The 22,929-nt window shown below is 32.6% G+C and overlaps 2 protein-coding genes across 3 annotated transcripts; one reads left to right on the top strand and one right to left on the bottom strand.

The window, feature by feature from the left end:
- Window positions 1-1,560: 1,560 nt before the first annotated feature.
- Window positions 1,561-2,860, top strand: LOC132642640 (uncharacterized). Its single transcript, XM_060359725.1, has 3 exons — window positions 1,561-2,044; window positions 2,134-2,191; window positions 2,273-2,860. Exons 1-3 carry the CDS (start codon window positions 1,991-1,993, stop codon window positions 2,494-2,496), a joined length of 336 nt encoding a protein of 111 aa, XP_060215708.1. The 5' UTR covers window positions 1,561-1,990; the 3' UTR covers window positions 2,497-2,860.
- A 14,843-nt stretch (window positions 2,861-17,703) lies between these two features.
- Window positions 17,704-21,345, bottom strand: LOC132641215 (E3 ubiquitin-protein ligase AIRP2-like). 2 transcript variants are annotated; one of them, XM_060358126.1, is made up of 5 exons: window positions 21,005-21,345; window positions 19,804-19,966; window positions 19,575-19,653; window positions 18,779-19,013; window positions 17,704-18,500 (listed from the first exon to the last, which is right to left on the bottom strand). In XM_060358126.1, the coding sequence occupies exons 1-5, from the start codon at window positions 21,085-21,087 to the stop codon at window positions 18,290-18,292; spliced, it is 771 nt and encodes a 256-aa protein (XP_060214109.1). In that variant the 5' UTR covers window positions 21,088-21,345; the 3' UTR covers window positions 17,704-18,289. The 2 variants fall into 2 exon arrangements, with proteins under 2 accessions (XP_060214109.1, XP_060214110.1); XM_060358127.1 differs by having other exon boundaries at window positions 19,575-19,641; window positions 21,005-21,336.
- Window positions 21,346-22,929: the final 1,584 nt, after the last annotated feature.

Here is a 22,929-nt window from a genome sequence, read left to right as displayed (position 1 = left end):
ATATTTTGGTCAACCAACATTTATATTCATGTTTTTAAAATAATATAGATAAATAGATATAGATAGATAGATAGATAGATAGATATAGATAGATAGATACTATCTCAATGTACCAATGAATAATAATTTAAATTTTTTAATTGGATGGTGTTATATAATTTGTAATATAAGAGGTCTTAAATTGAATAGATACATCTGTTCGTGAAAGGGCATGACTATTATAAAAAGTCATCTCTCAGATTCTATAAATATAAGCACACTCTTAAAGTAGCATATAGAAAAATTTGCAGGTGTAAATATAGGTTTTGTTGTATCCAGAAGGGAATTGTTTGTATTTTTCTCAATATGTATACAGGCAATATTTCTTTAAGGAAAATCAATGTATCCATGCTTCAAAGTCATTTCTTCTTCAATTATGTTTACCAGTATTTCTAAGATACTTAGAAGTATCAAGATGAAACTTATATAATTTTAACTTCACCTTTTATTTATCTTTTCATTTGTTAGTACTCGTTGAATCATTCTTAATTAGCTAACACTTTAAAAAGTTTCACGGTAATATATAATTAACTATGCTTTACATAAAAATATGTGTTTTAAATACTCCAAAAGTATGAGTTTAGTATGAAGTAACTGTAGATGTTTTTTATTTCTCATATCCTTTTTTCTTTCTCATAGTAAATGATATTAGTATCTGAATTCATTACTAAACCAAGATATATATATATCTAATATAATACACAAAGAAATAGATGAATTGAAAACATTCGCTGGTATAGAATATATATTTTGACTTATTGCTTAAGATCGCATTTGTCTTATTCATCCCGCGTTGAATTTCTTAAGATGATCTTTTTTCCATTTGGTAATAACCTTAATAATATAATTAGTATAAATTTTTAATATTATAGTTGGAGACACTAGAATGAACATAAAATTGATTGAAGAGTAAGATTATTTTTTAATCACAAATATTAAAATAATCATTCTTTAACCATATACTTATTTTTTTTAACGACCGTGCAAAGCGCGGACATATTTACTGGTTATTTAATATAAGTCTTAATTCTGCCTATTGTATCTGTTATTGTCTACACTGTAACGAAGCTTGATTTTAACGCTTCTTTTTTCACCTCACACAAATTTTATTTTATTTTTAAATTTTATTTTTTGAATGGAGCTCACCACTAGATTCCTCTCTAGTCTCTACATTTTATTTTATTTTTAATTTACAGCAATATTTACATAGTTGTTTAACATTCTTTCTAAGACAAAAATAATGCTATATGCGGTCTCAAATGTTAATTATTTAATAAATTAAGATTATTTTAAAATATTTAAGGCCTTAATAAAAGCTCTCCATTTATTGCTCTAATTAGTGAGCTTTGTTTACCCCTAAATTAGTGATTCAAAATAATAATTGAATTTGTCTTCAAGGGCCATGGGCACACAAATTATAATGACCAAATTTTATATTGGTGATGCTTAGTGACTTGCTAATGGAAGTAATTAAAACAATGTATAAGAACAACGGATTGTAAAGCAATAAATAAAGGAATTTTTACTGGTTGTAGCTTTTCTTAAGACATATTTATTAATAATAACTACCCTTTAATTTAATTATAAATAGTAACTAAAATACTTTTTATATTTACCACACATAGCTATATCAGTAACTTTTAGTTACTGAGGCCAAATACACACGTAAAACCCTCCCCCATATCCCCAAATCCCACGTTTAACGGTTAGTCAATTAAATTTGTCAGATTCTCTCTCCAGCAACATTAATCCTTGCCTTTTTTTTCTCCACTACCTTCCTTCACGTTTCATCATCTTCTAACCATTGTTGCGAAAATTGGGGAAGTTGTATTTGGATAGGTTTTTACATTCTATTAGTGTATTTTTGTTCGTAATAACTTCCTATTTTCAAAGATTTTGAAGCGTATTCAACTTCCAATTCTTTCCTTTTTCTTCTCCAATACCTTCCTTCATGATTCTTCATCTTCAAATCATTGTTGCAGAAATTGGGGAAAGTTGTGTTTGGGTAAGTTTTTTACATTCTATTAGTGTATTTTGTTCATGATTGCTTCATATTTTCCAGATTTTGAAGCGTATTCAACTTCCATTTGTTAGGTTTTTGAAGAACATCCATTAATGGCAGACGGAACAACACCTAATAGGGTTACTCGAGGTATACCATTTACGGTTGAAAATATAGATTTTCCTTCTTTTGATTTGGGGATTTCTCAACAACAACATGATGTTGCTGCAGCCTCTGCCGATAAAATGGCTGCTGAAAGGCGTTCCAAGAATATTCATGATCCTCGAAGAGTTCAAAATCCCCCAATTGCAAAATCTTCAAAGAAAATAGATTCGGCTACAGTCACGAAGAGGAGAAAAACTACTGATATTGTTCCGGGCAGCAAGGGGAAACAAGTCGTAGAGGCTGAAGCGGAAGAAGAGAAATTACCTGCGAAGAAACAGGTATTTCTTTGAATATATGTGGTTTTTATGTTAATAAATGTATGTGTAGCTAAAATGTATTTCAATCTCTACTATTACTGATGTTCAATTCCTGGGACTTTGATCTTTTAACGAATCATGTGTTTTGACACATGTATAGATATGTTCTTGAACAAGCGAGGACTGATAATCATGTATTTGAACACATGTGTTATATATATTTTGATTTTTTTTTTGTATGTTCTGTTACACTTAACTGTGTATTTGAACAAATGATTAACTAATTATCATGTATTTGAACATATGAATTATATGTATTTGCACACACTTGTATGTTTCTATTACAACTAACTGTGTATTTGAACAAATGAAGAACTGATTATCATGTATTTGAACACTTTTTTGTATGTTTTGTTACACCTAACTGTGTATTTGAACAAATGATTAACTAATTATCATGTATTTGAACATACGAATTATATGTATTTGCACACACTTGTACGTTTATGTCCTACATCTGGCTGGATTCTATGTAAATCAAATAAGCATAGATTTGTTGAAAGACCCAGCATATGCGGATAAGGGACAGATCGATATCCTTGAAGTTGTCTATGTTGAAAATCTGCCGCATCAAACTGCCGGTAGCACGTAAGTAGTAAACATATATTTTTAAAAATGTCATAGTGTATCAAATACATGATATATCCTATCAATTTATTATTCTTCTAAAATACATGAGTTGTTTGAACTTGAAATACTTTATTTAGAACTTGAAACATATATTTTCTAATATAAGTTCTTATCTGTTTTTTTATTTTTATTTTTATTTTTATTAAGGGACTGTGGTGTCTTCGTGGCAGCATATGCTGAGTATTTGACATCGGGTGAAAGGATTCCAGATGTCATTGATGCACACATGTAGCGTATGAGATACGGTGCACTCTTATGGGACTACGCTGAACGCAAGGTTGCTGACAAAGCCGAGAGTGATAATGAAGTTCCACCAAGACCGATTAGGCCAGCAATCGATTATGACAATGTAGATGCAATTGATGTTTGATAAATACTATTCGTGCATTCGATGTTTTTTGTCCTTTGTTTCATTAGAGCAAACAATCTGATGTTTTTAGATATATTTTGACTGATGTTGGATAATTATCATGTAACCAAAGAAATCTCAGGGGGTTTATGTTCCATATGTTTGATGTACTTAGTTCCATATATTGTCAAATATATCTGATGTTTGGACAAAGTACAGTAAAATGTGACATCATGAATCTACAAATACATTTATTCACCAGGTTCACAAAATATGTATGTTTAATTCACCAGGTTCACAAAATACGTATGTTTTAGTAAAGTTTATTCATTTTTGTTTTAGTTTAAGAAACACATCTTGCATATTTGACATGACCAGCACAACTATATGATTTCAATAAAAAAAATTACAAAAAATAAACCAACTTCATCAGTTTCGAAAACAATACGTACGTTTTTATACCACATATGCAGTGTTATGCGGTTGAATAGACAACACCATTTTCTAACCGGAACATGGGTTGTCTTTTTTTATGTTAAAAATACATGAACATTACCGTGTAATTTCAGACACCGGGATCACAAAAAACATGTATGTTCTATTACAGTTTATACAATTTTCAGAAGGCCAACAAATACATAATGTTTAGTTGACATTACCAACACAACTACAAGCCTCTAATCCAAAAAAATTCCAAAATAAAAACAACTTTATCATTTTTACAGATATAATATGTATGTTATTTTACCAAGTACGCAGTGTTTTTTGAAGTTGAAAAAAACACCATACGTATCGGGAAAAAAAATCAATTAAGATCATTTTGAATGGGACATTCATTTCATTGCAAAAATTTCTATAATACTACAACATGTGTCAATAGAAGTTTTTGACACAATTGTTCAAATACTTAAATAACCAATCTATCTTCACTAATAAAGTTAAATGGATAGGAACACAAGAAAAATTCACTTCCTCAGAGGCTCAAAACTACATGAACGTCTGTTGTGCCCAAGTTGTCCACAAGTACTGCAAGCATGTCTGCTCTTTCCAAACAACAATTCACTTAAAGGCTTATCACGCCTCTTCTTTGGCCTACCAGGCAGTCTCTTGTATCTTGATGGCAAAACCACATCCTATAAGATGTTTTTGGGAATGTTCCATTCACGCTCATCGGGTAGAGGATCCACAAGTACATCATATGTCTTCAACACGGTCTCCGGTTTGAACAAATCAGAGCAATAATCATCAGCAACCAGATTTTTCTTTTTAATGACAACCCATGCATGCGGGTAGGGGATTTCATCTAGTTGAAACATACAACAACTGCAAGTTTTGCTATTCAAATTAAGAATGAATCGCCTTCCTCCATCATGTACTGTGTACACGAATTCGGTTGACGGTTCTACCTGAAAAAATAAATATTACATGTATTTGTTATTGAACCAATCAGAATTTTAAAATAAATGAACAAATCATTAAACAAATACATATCAATTTTCAAAGAATCATATAATTTACATTAATACTAACTGTTCATGGATACCAAATACACATCTATATAATGTGTAGAAACACCAGATTAGTACAAGTACAAGTTTGCCAAATAAATTATAACAAGCATTAAACTGAAACATACCGTCATTCGTAGACATAGATACTCGTTGACTGATAGCATCTCCTGAAATTTTTTACCGAGTGTAGTGAACGTGTATGTTCCATTTCTCCGGTTATTGTAATTCCATCTCCCAAACATCCTTCTAACTTCTTCGAGAAAGTCATACATAGGCAGTTCTCTAGCTGCTAGAAGATGTCGGTTAATGCACTCTGCTATGTTAGAAGTCATTGTCCACCCTCGGTTAACAGATGCATACAATCTAGCCCACTTGTCTCTACCAGCCGATTCCAAATACTCTGCCACGCGCATATCTACCTTATAATAAACATACACATGCTGAGAAATACTTCCACTTGTACATACACTGTCACGGTTCAAATACATAACAACACACAGTTGCAAATACATAAACAAATGCACATTTAATACCTTATTGCATTGCTCCTTTCTGTCCGATAGTTGAACCTGTTTGTAATTGCATAATTCACCATCACAGCTTTTAATGTATCTTTATCCTTGTATACTTGATCGACGGCAACTACTTTTTGGTTCTTGTCATCAATAACCATACCCTTGTTGTTTTCGAATAACAAATCAACCTTTCCACAACTTGATGATGCCAAATCACGGGAACCAACTATTTGATTCGTGTATCTGATTTGCAAATAATCACCTTCAACACAACTCTCATCTGATATACATATCTCTATGCTTCTATCAGTTGTAATGATACATAATGGGTACATTGCTAATGCTTTGTTCTCTTTCTTCAGTTCCACATACACCCTAACACCCATATCATTGTGAATTTCCATCGGAATATAATCACCTTCAACCATGTATTTTATGCTTATGTTTTTCATTTTGTTGTCCAAATTCAATTGGGTTGCAACTGTTTGTAACAATTCCTCATACGTTGAATACTCCTTGAAAGTCACAGCATCGATTTTGAAATTGACGTATTTATTCTCGTCGTTCCAGATACCAGAGTGTCTAATCAACGATGAAATATTGGCCATTTTATAAAATAAAATAAAAAAATCCTTGAATCACTGTCTCAACATAAAACCTGTAATATGTATGCCCTACATAAGATTCACGTTCAAATTTGAACAATTTATACAAATTAGATTTACAGCTCACTAATAATTCAAATACAACATACACATATTGAATTACACTTCAAAAATACATAGCTTAGCATTAATTGCAACTGATATGAAAAATAGTTCAGAAATACACAGTTTAGATAGTTCAGAAATACATAGTTTAGATAGTTCAGAAATACATAGTTGAGAGAGTTTAGATAGTTCAGTTTACATAGTTCAGAAATACATAGTTTAGATTCACAAAAATAAAAGATATGAACTGGATCTTTTTTTTTATTCCTAACCATTCATGTACATTAAAATGCTTTCAACCGTAATTTTCAAGAGCATTATTCATTCGTTGACACGCTTACAATGATATTACATCATTATTTTCGAATATCAGTTATAAAGATAGAAATCAAAAAAAAAAATCAGAAGAATAAAACAACTTTGACATTATGCTCCAAGAAAAAAATTGAAATCACATAAATACAACTTGAATAGACGAAATTTGTGAAATCAAAACGGTGTTTTTGCACGAATTACCTGATGATTGATGTGTTGGTTTTGTTATGTATTTTCAGATGTGTTGAAGATTTAATTTGAAATTTGAATTTTTACGTTTTGAATGTTGAAGAATGCATGGAAGAAAAGATACGTGTAAGGAAAGGGAATATTACAGCTGATTTTGTGGAAAAGAAGATAAAAAATATATTAATATCTCATTTAATACCACCACTGTTACAGGCTAAAATAAAGGAACTTGTTCCTTTTTTTTACCATATGCTCATGTATTTGCTGGCAACAAATACATCCGAAAACATACACAAATAAGCTGATATTTAGCTACGAATGGTAATATTAAAAAAGGGTAGCTACAAATGGTAGGAAGCTACAATAAGGTAGTCATTTGAGAAATTTTACCATAAATAAAAGAGTGGATCTTATTGAATTATCTCCAGTGGAACTGTCAAGCAGTGTCATCGGGAAAGTAATAGCTTGATTGTTTGAGATACAACTATGAACTTAGTACTATAATTGCGATGAAAGTAATAGCTTGAGTGTTTGGCTTTGGCTGCCTTTGGTCAAAAGATTTGATAGACACACCTAGAATACTAATAGACAACTATCTTTGGCTATAAATTCACAGGCCTTGTGTCACATCCTTAGTCTTCAACTAAGCGCGTGTGCGGCACTTGACAACTTGCTCACGATCTTGCTATGCCAAGTCAGCCTAAATTACTACACTTAGGATCGCTAAGGGAATAGTAATTAAGGAAGACAAGAGAAATTAGCTATAGGAAGCTTTTTTGTATTAGAGAGAACTTGTGATTTTTGCTTGATGGTTTACAAATAAATGTCTCTCTATTTATACTACTCACCTAGTGACTAATATGTAAATAATAATTATTGCATAAGCCCCTACATATTTACAAAGAAGCCCCTATTCTAGAAATCTCTACACAACTAGAATATTCCAAGGACCTTCCATGCAAATCCATGAGATTCTAAGGTCTTCCAAGAGAAATTCCCAAATTTCTCTAGAACCTTCTACATAAGCTAGGATCTTTTGTCCACATAAGCTTCCTACATGGCTAAAATAGTTCCAAGTGGCACCTAGGTGGCATGATGACGTGGAGGGTCATCACACTCTCCCCCACCCGATGTTGCGACGATCGCGGCGCAATGCTGCTGTATAAACTCTTGAATCTTGTCTTTAAACTGCCACAAGTCTTCTTCCCGCTCCTATATGGCCTTCTCCGGTGATTTCCCCTTCCAATAGATGGGGAATATGACAGTGCCTTTTTCCCCCTGTTTTCGCCTGGCCTAGTAGTCAATGATAGCCTCAATCTCCCTATCGTGTGAGGCGGTGATGGTAATCGGTGCATGACTTGACCCTTTCCTGGTTCATGCTCCAACTCAATCTTGTGACCCAACTCACGCCTAAGAGGTAAGCGCTTAGGTAGCTCTTCGGAAATACCATCTTTTTTTTCTTCGAGCAAATTATCTATCCAAGGAGGCGGTGTCTCTTGGGTACTATTATTTTCCTCCAAACTTGTAATGGTTGCCATGAATGTTGGCTCTTCTTTCTTCATCCCCTTGACAAGCTGCATAGCTGAAAGTTGTGCATGGCCCTGTCCATGCGACATAGTCACTGTAGGCACCATGCAAGCTCCTTCTCGCTCCATGACCAAGAGACGTTGGAGATAGGAATCGATCATCGCGTGGCAATGTCTAAAGAATTCTTGCCCCAGAACAATGTCAAAGATATCCATAGTAGTGGCGATAAAGTTTGTCGTACCTTTCCAATTGCAAAATTTGACACCAACTCTATTGGCTACACCACGAGCATTTTCTGGCTTAGTATTCACGGTCTTGACGAGGGCGTTAATTGGAGCAAGCCTCAACTCTAGTCTCTTCGATGCGGCCTCCGTCACAAAATTATGAGTCGCCCCAGTGTCTACCAGTGCATGAGCGGGCTTGTTATTGATGGTGAGATCCACGTACTGGTTTTTATTATCGTTGGTTTGACTATCTTGCTTCGTGACAGCGCCACATAGTCTAATCGTCCCCAACTGTGTAATTCCCGTACTCTATGCTTGCGTCTGCTCGTGACTTTCACGCACCATAGCGCTAAGGCTCTTCAGGTCAGGGCAATTTTTGAAGCTATGCGGCCCTCCGCATAAGTAGCATCCATTCTTCTCGTTCTGCGCCTTATTTTCGGCATAGCCCTGATGACCGCTTGACTTCTTGCCGTCGAACTTGTTCGCATTTTGAGTCTTAGAGTATTGTTGTTGGGACTCTTTGCTCTCGCCACAGTCTCCCCCACCTTTGGTATCGCTACCCCTTGACTCATTACCTTGGCCTTTGTCGTGCTTGTCATGCCTGAAGTCCATCAATGACTCGGTCTCCACTGTGGCTTGGTCTATGTCTGCAACTTGACGGCGTTGCAACTCCTGCTTAGCCCAATTTTGCAACCCGTCAATAAAGTGAAACAATAAGTCATTATTAGTGAGGTTAGGAATTTAAAGTGTAAGGGTGGTGAACTCCTTGACATAGTCTCGCATGCTCCCTATTTGCTTCAACTCCCTAAGTTTGCGCCTTGCCTCGTACAAAACATTACTTGGGAAGAACTGTCGTTTGAACTCGTTCTTGAACTGATCCCACGTGTCGATTGTGCATAAACCTCTCTCAGCATCGGCGACCTTTCTTCTCCACCATAGCATGGCAGTCTCTGATAGGTACAACACAACGGTGTTGATCTTGGCCTCATCGTTCCTCACTTTGCCATGCCTGAAATAGTTCTCCAAGTGCCAAAGAAAGTTCTCCACCTCTTGTGCATCACGAACCCCTTTGAACACTGGTGGCTTGGGAGCCTCGATCTTAGCCTCCCTCGTCACGACAACATTGTTGGGTGCCTCGGTCACACCAACGTTGACCTGCTCTTTGAGTGCCATTATCTTTGCCTTCATAGCATTGATAGTACTCAACGCCTCCATAAGTCTGCACTTTAAGGCAGTGATGGTTTGCTTTACCTCAATCTCAACCTGCATACGCCCCTCCAAGTCATTTCGGATGCTTTCAATTTCTTCAAGAGTATGCCCCTAAAGAATGCTAAGAGTGCCCTCCACCTTGCCCGAACGTTGGCCAAATATGTCGATGGCGTCCATCCCCACATTAACCTTCATAACCCACTCTTTACCGAGCGAGGCGTCCTCGAACAGGACCTACACATCATCCTCGCTCGCCTTAGTGGTAGATGGTTCTTGGGATGTAAGCCTTTCATTTGACACAACCTCTAGTGGCACCTCTTGGCTCTGGTTGGCGGCAATCCTCTTTTTGTTATGGCCTTTCTTGCCAGCAACATTCTGGATGATGTTGGCTTGGGTTTTAGCAGCGTTGATTTCTCTGTCGTTTGTCATTCCCTTAGTCGTAACCTGCGCTCTGATACCACGTTGTCACGTCCTTAGTCTTCAACTAAGCGCACGTGCGGCACTTGACAACTCGCTTACGATCTTGTTATGCCAAGTCAGCCTAAATTACTACACTTAAGATCGCTAAGGGAATAGTAATTAAGGAAGACAATAGAAATTAGCTATAGGAAGCTTTTTGTATTAGAGAGAACTTGTGATTTTTGCTTGATGGTTTACAAATGAATGTCCCTCTATTTATACTACTCGCCTAGGGACTAATATGTAAATAATAATTATTGCATAAGTCCCTACATATTTATAAAGAAGCCCCTATTCCAGAAATCTCTACACAACTAGAATATTCCAAAGACCTTCCATGCAAATCCATGAGATTCTAAGGTCTTCCAAGAGAAATTTGGGCTCTAGAACCTTCTACATAAGCTAGGCTCTTTTCTCCACATAAGCTTCCTACATGGCTAAAATAGTTCCAAATGGCACCTAGGTGGCATGATGAGGGTCATCACACTTGCCTCAGATTTATACAAATAAATTCCTCTTCCCCTCTTCTTGTGCATTAATTGTTTTCAAAAACAAAAGTAATTATCAAGTATATATGATTTTCTCCGTTCTTTGAGTTTGCCTGAAGTCCTATAGTTTGAAGTGCCACTGTTGTAGAATTGTTTATTCTGTTCTACCCTGAGAGGAATTAATCCGAACTTTTGAACAACAATGAGGGAATTAAATTCTTTAAGGACACACAATATAATCTGTGGGCTCAAAATTATTTTAACGCTACATTGTTTATTTAAAGATTCTGTTTTATATTACATTTGCTTAAGAATATAGGAAAATATCAATATTTATTTCTTAGTTTGGAAGGGAAAACAGCTTTGCTTATTCAATTACTATTCTGAAAAAAGAAACAACAACATGTGAATCCGTACAATAAGGTGATAATTTAACTAACTCGAGAATGTTATAAATTTGTAACCAATCTCGAACTTGCTATTTGCTAATCAAGAATCCAGACAAGTTGGCACATCATCTTCAACCTTATCCTTTTATCTGTTTTCCTCACCCAACCATAAAACAAAGAATAAAAGAATTGAAAGAGTGAAAGGTATAGATTATGAATTTCACGTGGTGATGAGCATGAATAAAGTTTCCTCGTTAACTTTACACCACTCCATTGATTTGAAATAGCTAGCTAGTGATAAGATTTAATCTTACAAGTTTTTTTTTTAACAAGAGCATAATCGTTCGAGCTTTAACTTAATAGTTAACCTTATAATTAATCCTTTTCCATTTGTTGATTAATTGAAATCACACGAAAGAATACAGTCTTGCATCATTTTTCATGGGTGGAAATTTCAAGTTGCGAAAATGAAAAGTTAATTATTTCATTTTCCAATGTATCTTCTTTTCGTAATAACAACAAAAACAACAATCTTTCTTTTATAACCCTTTTTCGGTATTTGAAATTCTTTATTTATAGATTGGCTTATTTGAAGTTTTTATTCTTTAAACAATAGGAATTATGTTAGGTACTCTATCTTTCCATTAATCTCACATATTCTCGTTGAATTTCTTCCACTATAACTAGTAAAATCACACTATTTTTTTTTTCAGAATTAAAGTAACTAAATTTACCTATTAAAGGGGTAAAGTTAAATAATTACTTTTTCTCCACTAAAGTAACTAAGCTTTGTCCAATGTAATTTCTCTATCCGGGTGAAGTCTGTCGTTATATAGTGGGTAAAATTTTAGTTACTTTATTTTTATAATAGTGTGTAAAGTTCAGTTACGTTATGTAATAAAAAGTAGTTCTGTGATTTTATTATTATAAGATATAAAGTTTAGTGATTTTTTTGTTATAATGAGTAAAGATCGGTTACTTCAACGTGAAAATAATTTTATGACTTTATTGTTATAGTGTGTAAAGTCAATATAGGTGTTAAAAAAAAATTACAATATTTGAGGAAGAAGAAAGGAATCCGGGTGTGTGCTTAATAATGAGGAATTCGAGTTTAACTATATGAGTGGATGGGACCAATATATATGGGTTGTGTAATTTAAATCACATTAGATTAACACTTGAACCAATCAAACACTATCAAATGGATTTTTATAAAGCTCACCTAGTCAACTAGTTTACAGCTAGTTTTAGGGGCATTTTAAGCTAAAAAATAATGTTAAGAGAATTTTTTTAACCAAATTGATAGATTAAAGATATTTTTGGCCTTTCCGTTAGTGGGGATGGGGGCTATGGGGATGTGGGTGGAGATAAGAGGTGTGTTTGATGGTAGAGAGGATATAATTAATTGGAACTTGTTTTTTCTACTTCCACTAAGAAAGTCATTTTGCTCATTTTAAGGAATTTATTTTTCAAAAAAAAAAAAAAAATCCTAATAAATATTTTAACCAACGGAACATAAAAAAATTACTAGTAGAAAACATTTTCTGAAAGATATTTGCCTCGACAACACACCCGTAAAGGAAACTATTAACACTCGCTGAGAAACTTCAAACGCTAAAATACCAAATTTTTGAATATATTCTATATATTTTCAAGTCAATCACCAAGGATCTAAAGTTGAATTCCCAATTACTTTAAGATTTTAAATTAGTCTAGTCGACCAGAAAGAGAGAGAAAACTCAGAAGCTTTTTAGATCTTGAGGTACTGTTTTTTAGATATTTTGTACATAGTCTGTATCTTTGTCTTCATACACTATATGATTTTTAATTTCATTAAATTGTTCGTGTACCTATATGTACCTTTTCCTTTACAAATTGATGATAATTTCATTTAAAAAATTCTGTAACTATAGAGGGATCTAAGGTTCACATGTAGGGAGTATAAAGAACTTTTTAGAGTGGGGAAAAGGCTGTTTGTTTGTTTTTTTTTTTTTTTTCCTTTTTTTTTTGTGGGTGTGGGGGTTAGAAAGGAAATATGGATGGCACAAAAAGGGAAATGCCCACTAACAAAAAGAGCTTTTACGTTAAAGATAATTATTTAGTTTTAAAGAGGAAAGTGGGAATGATTGGTCATTAGCAAAATGGGGAAGGAGGAATAGGAATTAAGTGATGGATTCCATGAGACTATTTCCATTAGTGGACACTTCCTTTTTTATTAACTTAATCAAAAGTTAAAGGATTTCTCAAAAACCTAGTTAATTATGCCATATGGGATTTTCACTAAACCTAATTTTATTCCTTTTAATCCTTTAACTCCCTAAACTGGCTTTCCAGATGCTTTGTGACAACTAATATCACTTATTTATTCCCTCTTGTATGTCACTGTAGTTACTGACTCACCACATAAGGAGGAGCTATTATATGACTATTTTTATTCTCTAGTAAAATAGGGATTTTAACTTCTTAACTAAATTCTTCTTCTTTTTTCTAGGAAAACAAGGAGTAGATATGCAAGCTAACGTTTGGAGAGTTAATTCCGGGGATGATCATTCAAGTTTAGTGAATTTCTTATAAAAATCATTTTTGTATCATTTAGGATAATAAAGTCACTCAAGTATTACTATTTTTCCTAAAAAGTACTTTAACACCTCAAAAGCCCCATTCTTTCCTAGTTGGCATGACATGTCACTAAAGCCCCATCTTTTTTAATAATAGACCTATTTAACTCATCAAACTCATTTAACCAAATTCATATTTTATACCTAAACAAATATGACCTCGTTAAAAAGCGGGAAAGGAATCAAATCATACATTCCATTAAGCCACTGTTCAATTCTAAGATTTTTTTTTTTTTTAAATCTCGATTCAAATATATTATCTTTTAATTTAAATTAAAATTCAAGTAATTTAGTCTTTCTATTCAAATACATGTTTTTTTAAATAGCATTTTTTCCATGTTAAGATATATATTCGTTCCACATTAAAATAGAATTGTTCAAAAAACACAGTGATTACATCTGTATAAGTTTAACTTTTAAAAGATCTAATTGAATTATATATTTTAAAAAATAAAGTTAATGTAAAATTTTCCTCCGTATTTTTAGTTATTTATCTTTAAATATGTAGTGTGTAATTTTTGGCATTTTCATTTCCATACCATCGAGGTCTTTTTATTTCTCATACAAAAAAGGTATAAAATTTTCATTACTATAATACTTATTTTAAAATATTATATTGTATTCTTATTCTTTATTTGAAATATTATATTATTAGTCTTATATGAAATATAATATATTCTTAATTTATTCCAGGTTATGATATAGTTATTCCAACTAATCATGTTAATATCTAGCAATATATTAAACTAAAGCCCTAAAGTAACTCACATTCAAAAAAAATTATATTTTAATTTTAATTTTTAAAACTTATCTACAGATTTAAAAATTTCATCTTTTAATTCTAATTCATTTAGATTGCGTGCTTAGTTTGTTCCTTTGCCGATTTTTAACCAGGCCATGTTTGATTGGGATATTAAGTATGAATTTGATTAAATGGGTTTGATAAGTTAAATATATCGATTATTAAAAAATATAGGGCTCTAATGACATGGCATGCCAACTAGGATAGAAGAAGCCTTTTGAGGCGTTTAGGTACTTTTTGAGGAAAATAGTGATACTTGAGTGACTTTATTGTTCTAAATAAAACAAAAGTGATTTTTATAAAAAAATTCCCTAAACTTGGGTGACCACCCAAAAAATTAACTCAACGTTTGGAATAGGAAACTTTAAAACACGTTTTACCTAATGATGAAATGAAACATCAACTTGAAACATGGAACATATGCAAGTCCCATCAAATATTCTATTTCAATAATTTTAAACAAAAAGAACAATTGAAAAATAGACAAGAATATAAAGATTATGGAAATATTTGAAATTTCTAGAAAAATCAATAAGAGTCCTTTGCGATGTTTTAAAAGTGTCTTGATTTAATTCTAAAAAATATGATCTTAGTGCTAGTTTACACTAAGTACATTATCATTGGGAATTTTGCTTTCGGGTAGGAAAGTGTCTCCGTCGCCGTTAGTTCTCGAAAGTTTCGTAAGACTCCAAAAACAATCTAATTGTAGGATATTTTTTGTTCCAAAAATCTATAGGAGGCAAAACTCTCTAAAGACTCTACATAGGTAGGATCCCATGGTCTTCGGCCTTATCAGACTCTTCTTCTGATTTGTTTTCACTAGGCTTGGAACAATGTATGCCGAAGAATGTCGATACATATGACACAAGATAATTGAGAGGAATCAAGATAATTGAGAGGAATCAACAACGAAAAGAAAAACAGGTGAACAACATCAACATGTGTATTTGAAAACTAAATTGTCCTCAAGCCAAGATTGTTAATTAAATGTGGAGGATATAAATTATTAATAAGAGATTATTTTTTGGTTCCTTATAGCCATTTATTTATTTATTCTGTTGTGATACAAATATCATACTGCTTTGTATAAGATCAAAAAACCCTAAATATTGAATCAAGTCCAAAATTTGCCCTCTATGATCGCCTATGAGACATTTTAAAGCCTGTCTCATATAAGGGCGCTTTTGATTCAAGTCCAAAATTTGCCTTACAACGATCAACCAAAACTTTAAAAATATCAAAATAATATTAATCGGATGCGAAACGTAAACGTCAACTAATTGTTTAGTTAAAATGCATGTTAGTCAAAATTACTTTCTTTGAAAAAAGAAGAGTTAAATTAACATGAATTGATCATTGGTTCGACGGTTGCCAATGCCAGCTTCTAAGACGAATATTCAATTTCATGAACCCAACTGCCTTACCTTCTCCCAATCACCAGAATAGCCATTGTTTATATGCAAAAGAGAAAAGGGCAGCAATAACACATAAAAAAAAATTGTAGTACTAGTTATTCTAGACTTGAGTTAAAAACAAACTTGTACATCTTATTTACCTTTCCTTCACAATAGGGGTCGTTTGGTTGCTAGTAAGAGTTATGCGGGTATTAGTAATGTATAAATTAGTTATGGCGGAATCTATGCATGCAGAGTTTAGTTCTTCATGTACTAGTTATTCATGTATTAATTATTTCATCTTCAATTCAGCATAAAATAATACATTAGTTCCACATAAATTATACATCTATTAGTTATGCGTGTTTCTAAATTGCAAATCAAATACCGTATTAGGTGCGAATTTAATTTTATATATAGCAAAAAAATGTTACCAAACATGATATTACTTATCCAAAATTTAATATGAATAACTTAGCTCCTAACTAACAATCAAACGACCCCTAAATAATCTACACCTCTCTATGGTAGAAAAGTTAGAAAATATCTTTCATGGTGGACACTTACACTGTTATGGCTGAGCAATCTGAGATTTTCTTTTTCATTTTTGCCTGCTGTTGGTAAGGGAAGTGCATACTTGTGATGATTTGACAATTATAAGTGCGGACAAGTGTCCATTATGTCACATACCAATAAATATGGGCTTCTGAAGGTGGCCTTTCACTGAGTTTTGTACAGAAATTGCCAATGGTTGATAGGTTTTAAACCACTTTAAATGTCCCACCCACCATAAACATAGAAATGTTGGATAAAAAAATCCTGGAGTTCTCTACGTGTCCTTGGACAAATGTTGCTAGTTCTTTTGTCTTTCTTTTTTTTTTTTTTTCTCAAGTCTTTTTACTAAAACAATGACAAATAAAGAAAAAAGAAAAAAGTGGACCAATATGTAATGTGCAGCTCACCCCGTCATGGCCCAACACCAACTTAGGAGTTCTACTATTTGGCTAGTACTCTACCTCTTCTTCTTTTTTAATAATCGAAAAATTCCCAAAAATGCATACGGCTCAAAATTGATGGATAATAACTTCATGAGCTTATTATACTCTAGCCTATTATTCTCCACTTAAATATGTCAGAATTTTGTGGGGTTCAAACTCGTAACGTGCTCCTATTCAATTGAAGGAATTCCACCGGGCACCAAGTTATATTGCTACAAATATCTTCATAGGTATAGCCATAGCTGGAAGAAGATTCCATCAAATGATTGAGGATGTCTTAAACAGTACATAATTCACCAGTAGAGTAATTGTTTGGTTAAGTACAACAGAAAAACTGAATTCTTGGCCTGTGTTTGATTCTTGAAAAAGTAGGTTGAATGCATGCTCACCTTATTAAGAAATGAAAAAGAGAAAGAGCGTTTCTTTAGTACACTCTCCGCATGTAATGGCGTTTGATTGGACATGAAGTATAAAAAAGAGTAAGATTTTCGAAATTTGTAATATAAAATAAGTCATAGATAAATGTATGGCTATAAATTATTTCGTTAAGGGTAAAATGGTAAGTTTAAAGCTAAATTGTCAGTAAATATAGAAAGATCTCATTCTCTTTGAGACTGACTTAAAAAAAGAGCATCACATAAATTGGGAAGAGAGAATATATTATATTTATATTTTTATACACACAATGCGAACAGTCATATATGAATACATTAACAAATCTGTCATGTATATGCTGGCTAAACAATATAAGTTAAAAAACCATGATTTTTCCAATGTACCTTCTGCTTCTGCAGCTAAACAGTTTGGTTCTTCCCCTTAATGAACATTGGATATAAAAATAAATAAATAAATAAATAAATAGATAATTACATTATTGGACCACTCTAAAAGGTAATAGCTGGTAAATGTATATGTTTTGTATATTAAGTATAAATATACATATGATATGCATTAATATACATAATCAGGGTGTATATTTTGTCCAGAGCCCATAATTATTTTGGCGAATAGGCCAAAAATGAAAAAAGACCAAATACTAAATGGCAAACACATACGGCTTTGTTCCATCATACATCCTTTATTTTATAAGGTAAAATACTGTACAACCATAAGAAGTAGCAGCTGCACTTGCCAAAGACATTTAGTCATTTGCCTTCCCATTTCAGCACTCAGGTTTCAAAAAACTGAGTTGAATGTCAGGCATATATATCTCTAAGTTTTCTACTGTCATGAGCAAGATGACTCGTTTACATAATGTTCCGAAACACATCACAGAATTGCAGTAAGTGTGCGAAGATTCGTCATTCCACAAACACCTTGTCTCTGTAGCTTTGAATTTGCAGTATGGATAGCTAGTAGAGTAGTTAACTAAATAAAATGCGATCATGCATATATGGTCATAGATCAGCTTGCGTGATTCATTGCTTCCACTTCCAAGACTATATCATATAATCGTAAAGCATTACATTGGTACTGTCAGGGACGGCAAGTGGCAACTTATCAATATAAAGGTAGAAGCACCTTAGGTTGTCCTGCGCAAGTACAGTGCTATCAACCACATCACAGTTACTAGTTAGAACCCACAAGTCTCTGGAGTTTACTCTCGTTAGACTACCTCGACAAAAAGGGCACGATTGAGACCGTATGTACCTGACAGATAATAGTAGTAATTGATTTTAATGTCTTTGTTTCAAATAATGCTGTAGGTGTTTGGAAAATCCTTCAAATACTCCTCAAACCAGTATTTCAATGTTTTACTAGTATTTCAAATACTGATATTTAGTATTTGCAAATATTGATAGTCAAACCAGTATTTACAAATAATGAAGCTTGGTATTTGTAATATTGAAGTAAAATTTGATGCCAAAACGGGCCAATCTTGTTAACATATATGAAATTAGTTATGCGAAAGGGGGTCTCTTTCGTACCAGTCGTGGAAACAGCCAACACACATGGAATGGCTACAATTAGGCAAGACCACCTTGGAGCCAGTCTCCATGCATATACCACATTCTTCTTCTTCCTGTATACTGTTACATGACTGTCTTTTCTCTTCCACTCCTCCTCCATTTGAAGTGTTAGAGAGTTGAGTTACTTTATGATTCTCCTTCATTAATTCCACTAGATTGCTGTCAAGCTGCTTTAGTGAAGGATATATAATGGCTGCAACATTTTACAATTGTTGAGCATTGATGAAATCCTAGCACGCCCTTTGATATCATCTTATTATCGTTAATTACAATGGAAAAAGGAGAAAAGTAGTACTCTCACTGTCCCAATTTATGCGATGGTGTTTGACTGGAACGGAATTTAAGAATGAAGGAAAGACTTTTGAAACTTAGGGTCTAAAATAAGCCATAGATATTTCTGTAATTGTAAATCATTTCATTAAGGGTAAAATGAAAAGTTTAAAGTTAAATTGTTACTAACATATAGAAATATTCCATTCTTTTCAGGACTGACTAAAAATGAAAGAGTTTCACATAAATTGGAACGGAAGGAGTAGTTTCATGAAATTGATTAACCAAAAGTTCTCACAATCAAATTCAGTTTCTTGCCTCTTCCTTGTTTTTAAAGTCTTATTCGCCTTCACTTTAAATTACAACAAAATTTCACATTCATGTCTCAAATTTACTTCTTATTTGAGAACTTTCTTTTGCTTTCCGTCTCTCTCCCAATTTGTACTCCAACCAAAAGAAGAATAAACAAGGAAAGAATACAAACCGTAGAATTCTCTAATTGTGGCTTTCCTTTCTTGTGGGGTCATTGTTGGCATTCGATCAACATAAACCTGCAAAGATGACTAGTTTAGATTCTAAAACATCAGCGTGCAGAATATATATACTTTGAAAGGTGAACTTGCGAAACAATTGACAAAGACAACCAAAAATGAAACTCTAGGTAATGCCTTTAATTTGCAAAAGATAAAGTGAAGTATAAATGAAAAGCTCACCTTGTAAACAAGAATGTGAAGGAGGCCTAAACAACTAGGCAGAGTATCTAAACAACTATAATCCATCCATTCTATGAGAAATAGCAAGAAGGGGGCAAGAAAACCATAGGAAACTTTCATCTGAACACAATCCCCATCGAGATCCCGGGGAAGAGCCGCTGCCCTGCAAAACGCACATCATGAACAAAACAATTGTAAACTAGCTATTCTTCTTCAAACAATTGTTGTATGTCTAACAAGAACAAAGACAGAATAAAACAAGCACTTGTTGGAAGGAAACTGACCACCTCAAAATCACTTGTTGAAGTGTGTACCATCTAATCTAAAAGCTTAAAACTATTAGAGAGAGCACACTTTTGATGATGTAATCATATTATATCTCAACACGCCTCCCATCACGTGTTGGCCTGACTTTTGTTTTCATGGGTCAAATACGTGACAATATTTCTGTTTATTAAACTAAGGATATTACGTAGCTATCACACACCAAGGGTGCAAGCTTTCGTAGAATTCTTTTATGAGGAATAGTACCTTGTGTCTTTTTTTTTTTCAAATTGTATCGAGACTTGAACCAGGACCATTACCTAATATGGTGTTACCATTTCATCTAAAAGTTTATGCTATTAGAGAAAGTACACTTTTAATTACATAACATTTCGAGATTGTGGCCATAAATCTGAGCCAGTTAACCACACCATCTAAATCCAAATTTAAACATCAAACAGATGGAAATGGGAAATTGTTGTCAAAAGGAAATATTTCAGCCTGGTTCAAAATAAGCGTCCAATTACATAATCAAGAAGGAATTAATTATATTTCCAAATTTACCCATATTTAAATAAGTGAGTTTTTATGCAAGAAATTATATTAGTTATGAAGTGTTTAATTAAGGCTAGTTTAGTCAAAATACATATTTTTTTCTAGAATTAGTATTTTCTCAATGGATGTGCTAGAGGCTGAGTAGACACTTATTTCGAACCTGAGGGAGCAGTAAGTAAATTTGCACCAATTGCAATTATCAAAATTACAAAATTTTATTTAATTGATGAAAGAAACTACCCAACAACCACAATGATGCGCAACCAAGTCATAAGATGTACAATAGAAACAATGATCATAAATAACAGATAAGACAAGAAAAATGAAAATTTACTTAGATTATCAAACTCTCAAACAAAAGAAAGTTTGAAGAAAGACTTACAAAGTGTTGGCATGTTGAACATCAGCTTCAAGGGCTTTAATGGATTCTCTAAAAGAAGAATGCTGGCTCTGATTCTGCCACATTTATTCTCACTTTTTTTTACTTCAGTTTTCTTGCAGGCTAAAAAGAATCACAAAAAAATGGTCTTTTTGGATGGTGTTTCCAAATAGCTATTAATAAAGAGAAGAAAATAGAACCAAAATTAATGGAGTAGTTGGTTAGATAGCTTAATGGTTTAAACTTGGCTTCTTCAAGCCTGAAAGTAAAGAAAAGGATATCTTCAATATGTGTCATCTCTTATGTGGCGTTGGCTTTCCTAATTACTCTTCTTTTTTTCTTTACTTTGTTCTCATTTCTTTCTTGATGACTCCTTTTTGTTTTCTTTATTACTTCTCATGCTTTTTTCTTTCTTTTTCGTTTTTTGGTTAAAATGCTCTATTTTTCTTTAACATATCATTTCCGACATAAACATATATATATATATAATGTTTTTTAAAAAATTCTAAAAAATATAAATATTTAATTACAAACTCATACTTCAAAAACTTCAAAATTTATATATATATATATATATATATATAATGTTTTTTAAAAAATTCTAAAAAATATAAATATTTAATTACAAACTCATACTTCAAAAACTTCAAAATTTTGAATCCATCTAGTTTAAATGTTGAATCTAGTTATTAGGCTAATGCCATTTTCACTGCTTATTAGGATCAAGATAGTTTTTTTTTAGTTTTAATTTTTGGGACATAATGGATTCTTAAATTTCTCAATTAAATGGTTTGAGGCACACAGTAGATTATGTTATTATTAGTTAGTGTTATTGATGGGGAAGTATTGAGAAGAGATTTTGGTGAATATTCTTTAGTCATTTTTAATTACTAATCTCTATATTCAGGCTTTGCACGAATATATCTTGCATCAAATATTATGAAATGCGTATTTAAAATAATAAACTTTCAGCTTATATATATTCTGAAAAGAATATAGATCAACTTATTCCAATTTTATCCAATACGGTATAATTTTCTCTATAAAAATTATATAACATTTAAGGGCACAAAAATCGATCAATATCATCGAATCAACATCACATGTTTTTGACTATGAGCAATGCCTTTCAACGTGAAATGGAAATGGTAAAAAATGTTTCTAATGTATTAAAAATGATTTAAATTTGTCAAACTTATTGCCCTTAACGTTACTTTTCAGATTAAAAATGTTTTTCCTTTCACTTGTTGAACCCGACAGTCTCTCATTTTAATGAAATTATAAAATGTCATAAGTATGACTTTAATTAAGCAGATGGTATTGATGATTTATTGGTCCACATAGATATTAGACCCACCCCATAAGTAACCCCACCCATCCGAATATATTATGCAACTTAATTTAGTAATATTGTGTTATGGGTTAATTAGGAATTCAAAATCCTAGACAGAATAAAATTTTCAAGATTACAGATTTTAGTCAACATTGTTATATTTGTTTTACTCGTTGCTTGAAATAAATACTTTAGTTTAATGACTCTTTTTGTTTTTAAAATCAAACCTAAAAGGTAAAAGGTAAACTAATTAAGAACGCCTAAGTGGATTAAAATACAGTCAACGTTGAAACTAAAATTTTACACGCTAAGAGTCGTCAATTAGTTAGATTAGGCTTAGGATTGAAATTGAGAAGCAATATTTGTTTCAAATTCTACTTACACTGTGATAGTTTTTTTAACCAAAATACCCGATAAAAATATAGTAGAATTAGACTATAAGGGTATTTAAGTCGATCAATATTATAGGGACATTTTAGTCAATCAATATTATTATTCGTGCTTTTATAATAATGTAAAAGATTAAAATGATTGGTTGTGATTAAAAGGTACCTATTTCTAAAAGGTTTAAGTAAAATGGTGCCTATTCCGAACA

Source organism: Lycium barbarum, chromosome 5, assembly GCF_019175385.1.
Source record: "Lycium barbarum isolate Lr01 chromosome 5, ASM1917538v2, whole genome shotgun sequence".
Classification (NCBI taxonomy): Eukaryota; Viridiplantae; Streptophyta; class Magnoliopsida; order Solanales; family Solanaceae; genus Lycium; species Lycium barbarum.
The sequence above is the reverse complement of the archived record's forward strand: the minus strand, read 5'-3'. Positions and strand labels throughout refer to the sequence as shown.

Coding starts and splice junctions, on each gene's coding strand:
- LOC132642640 (XM_060359725.1), top strand. CDS start 1,991: ATGATTCTTCATCTTCAAATCATTGTTGCAGAAATTGGGGAAAGTTGT. Junction 2,045..2,133: donor TTGGGGAAAGTTGTGTTTGG/GTAAGTTTTTTA, acceptor TCCATTTGTTAG/GTTTTTGAAGAACATCCATT. Junction 2,192..2,272: donor ACCTAATAGGGTTACTCGAG/GTATACCATTTA, acceptor ATGTTGCTGCAG/CCTCTGCCGATAAAATGGCT.
- LOC132641215 (XM_060358126.1), bottom strand. CDS start 21,087: ATGTGGCAGAATCAGAGCCAGCATTCTTCTTTTAGAGAATCCATTAAA. Junction 19,967..21,004: donor GTTCAACATGCCAACACTTT/GTAAGTCTTTCT, acceptor TGCGTTTTGCAG/GGCAGCGGCTCTTCCCCGGG. Junction 19,014..19,574: donor CACAATTAGAGAATTCTACG/GTTTGTATTCTT, acceptor AAAATGTTGCAG/CCATTATATATCCTTCACTA.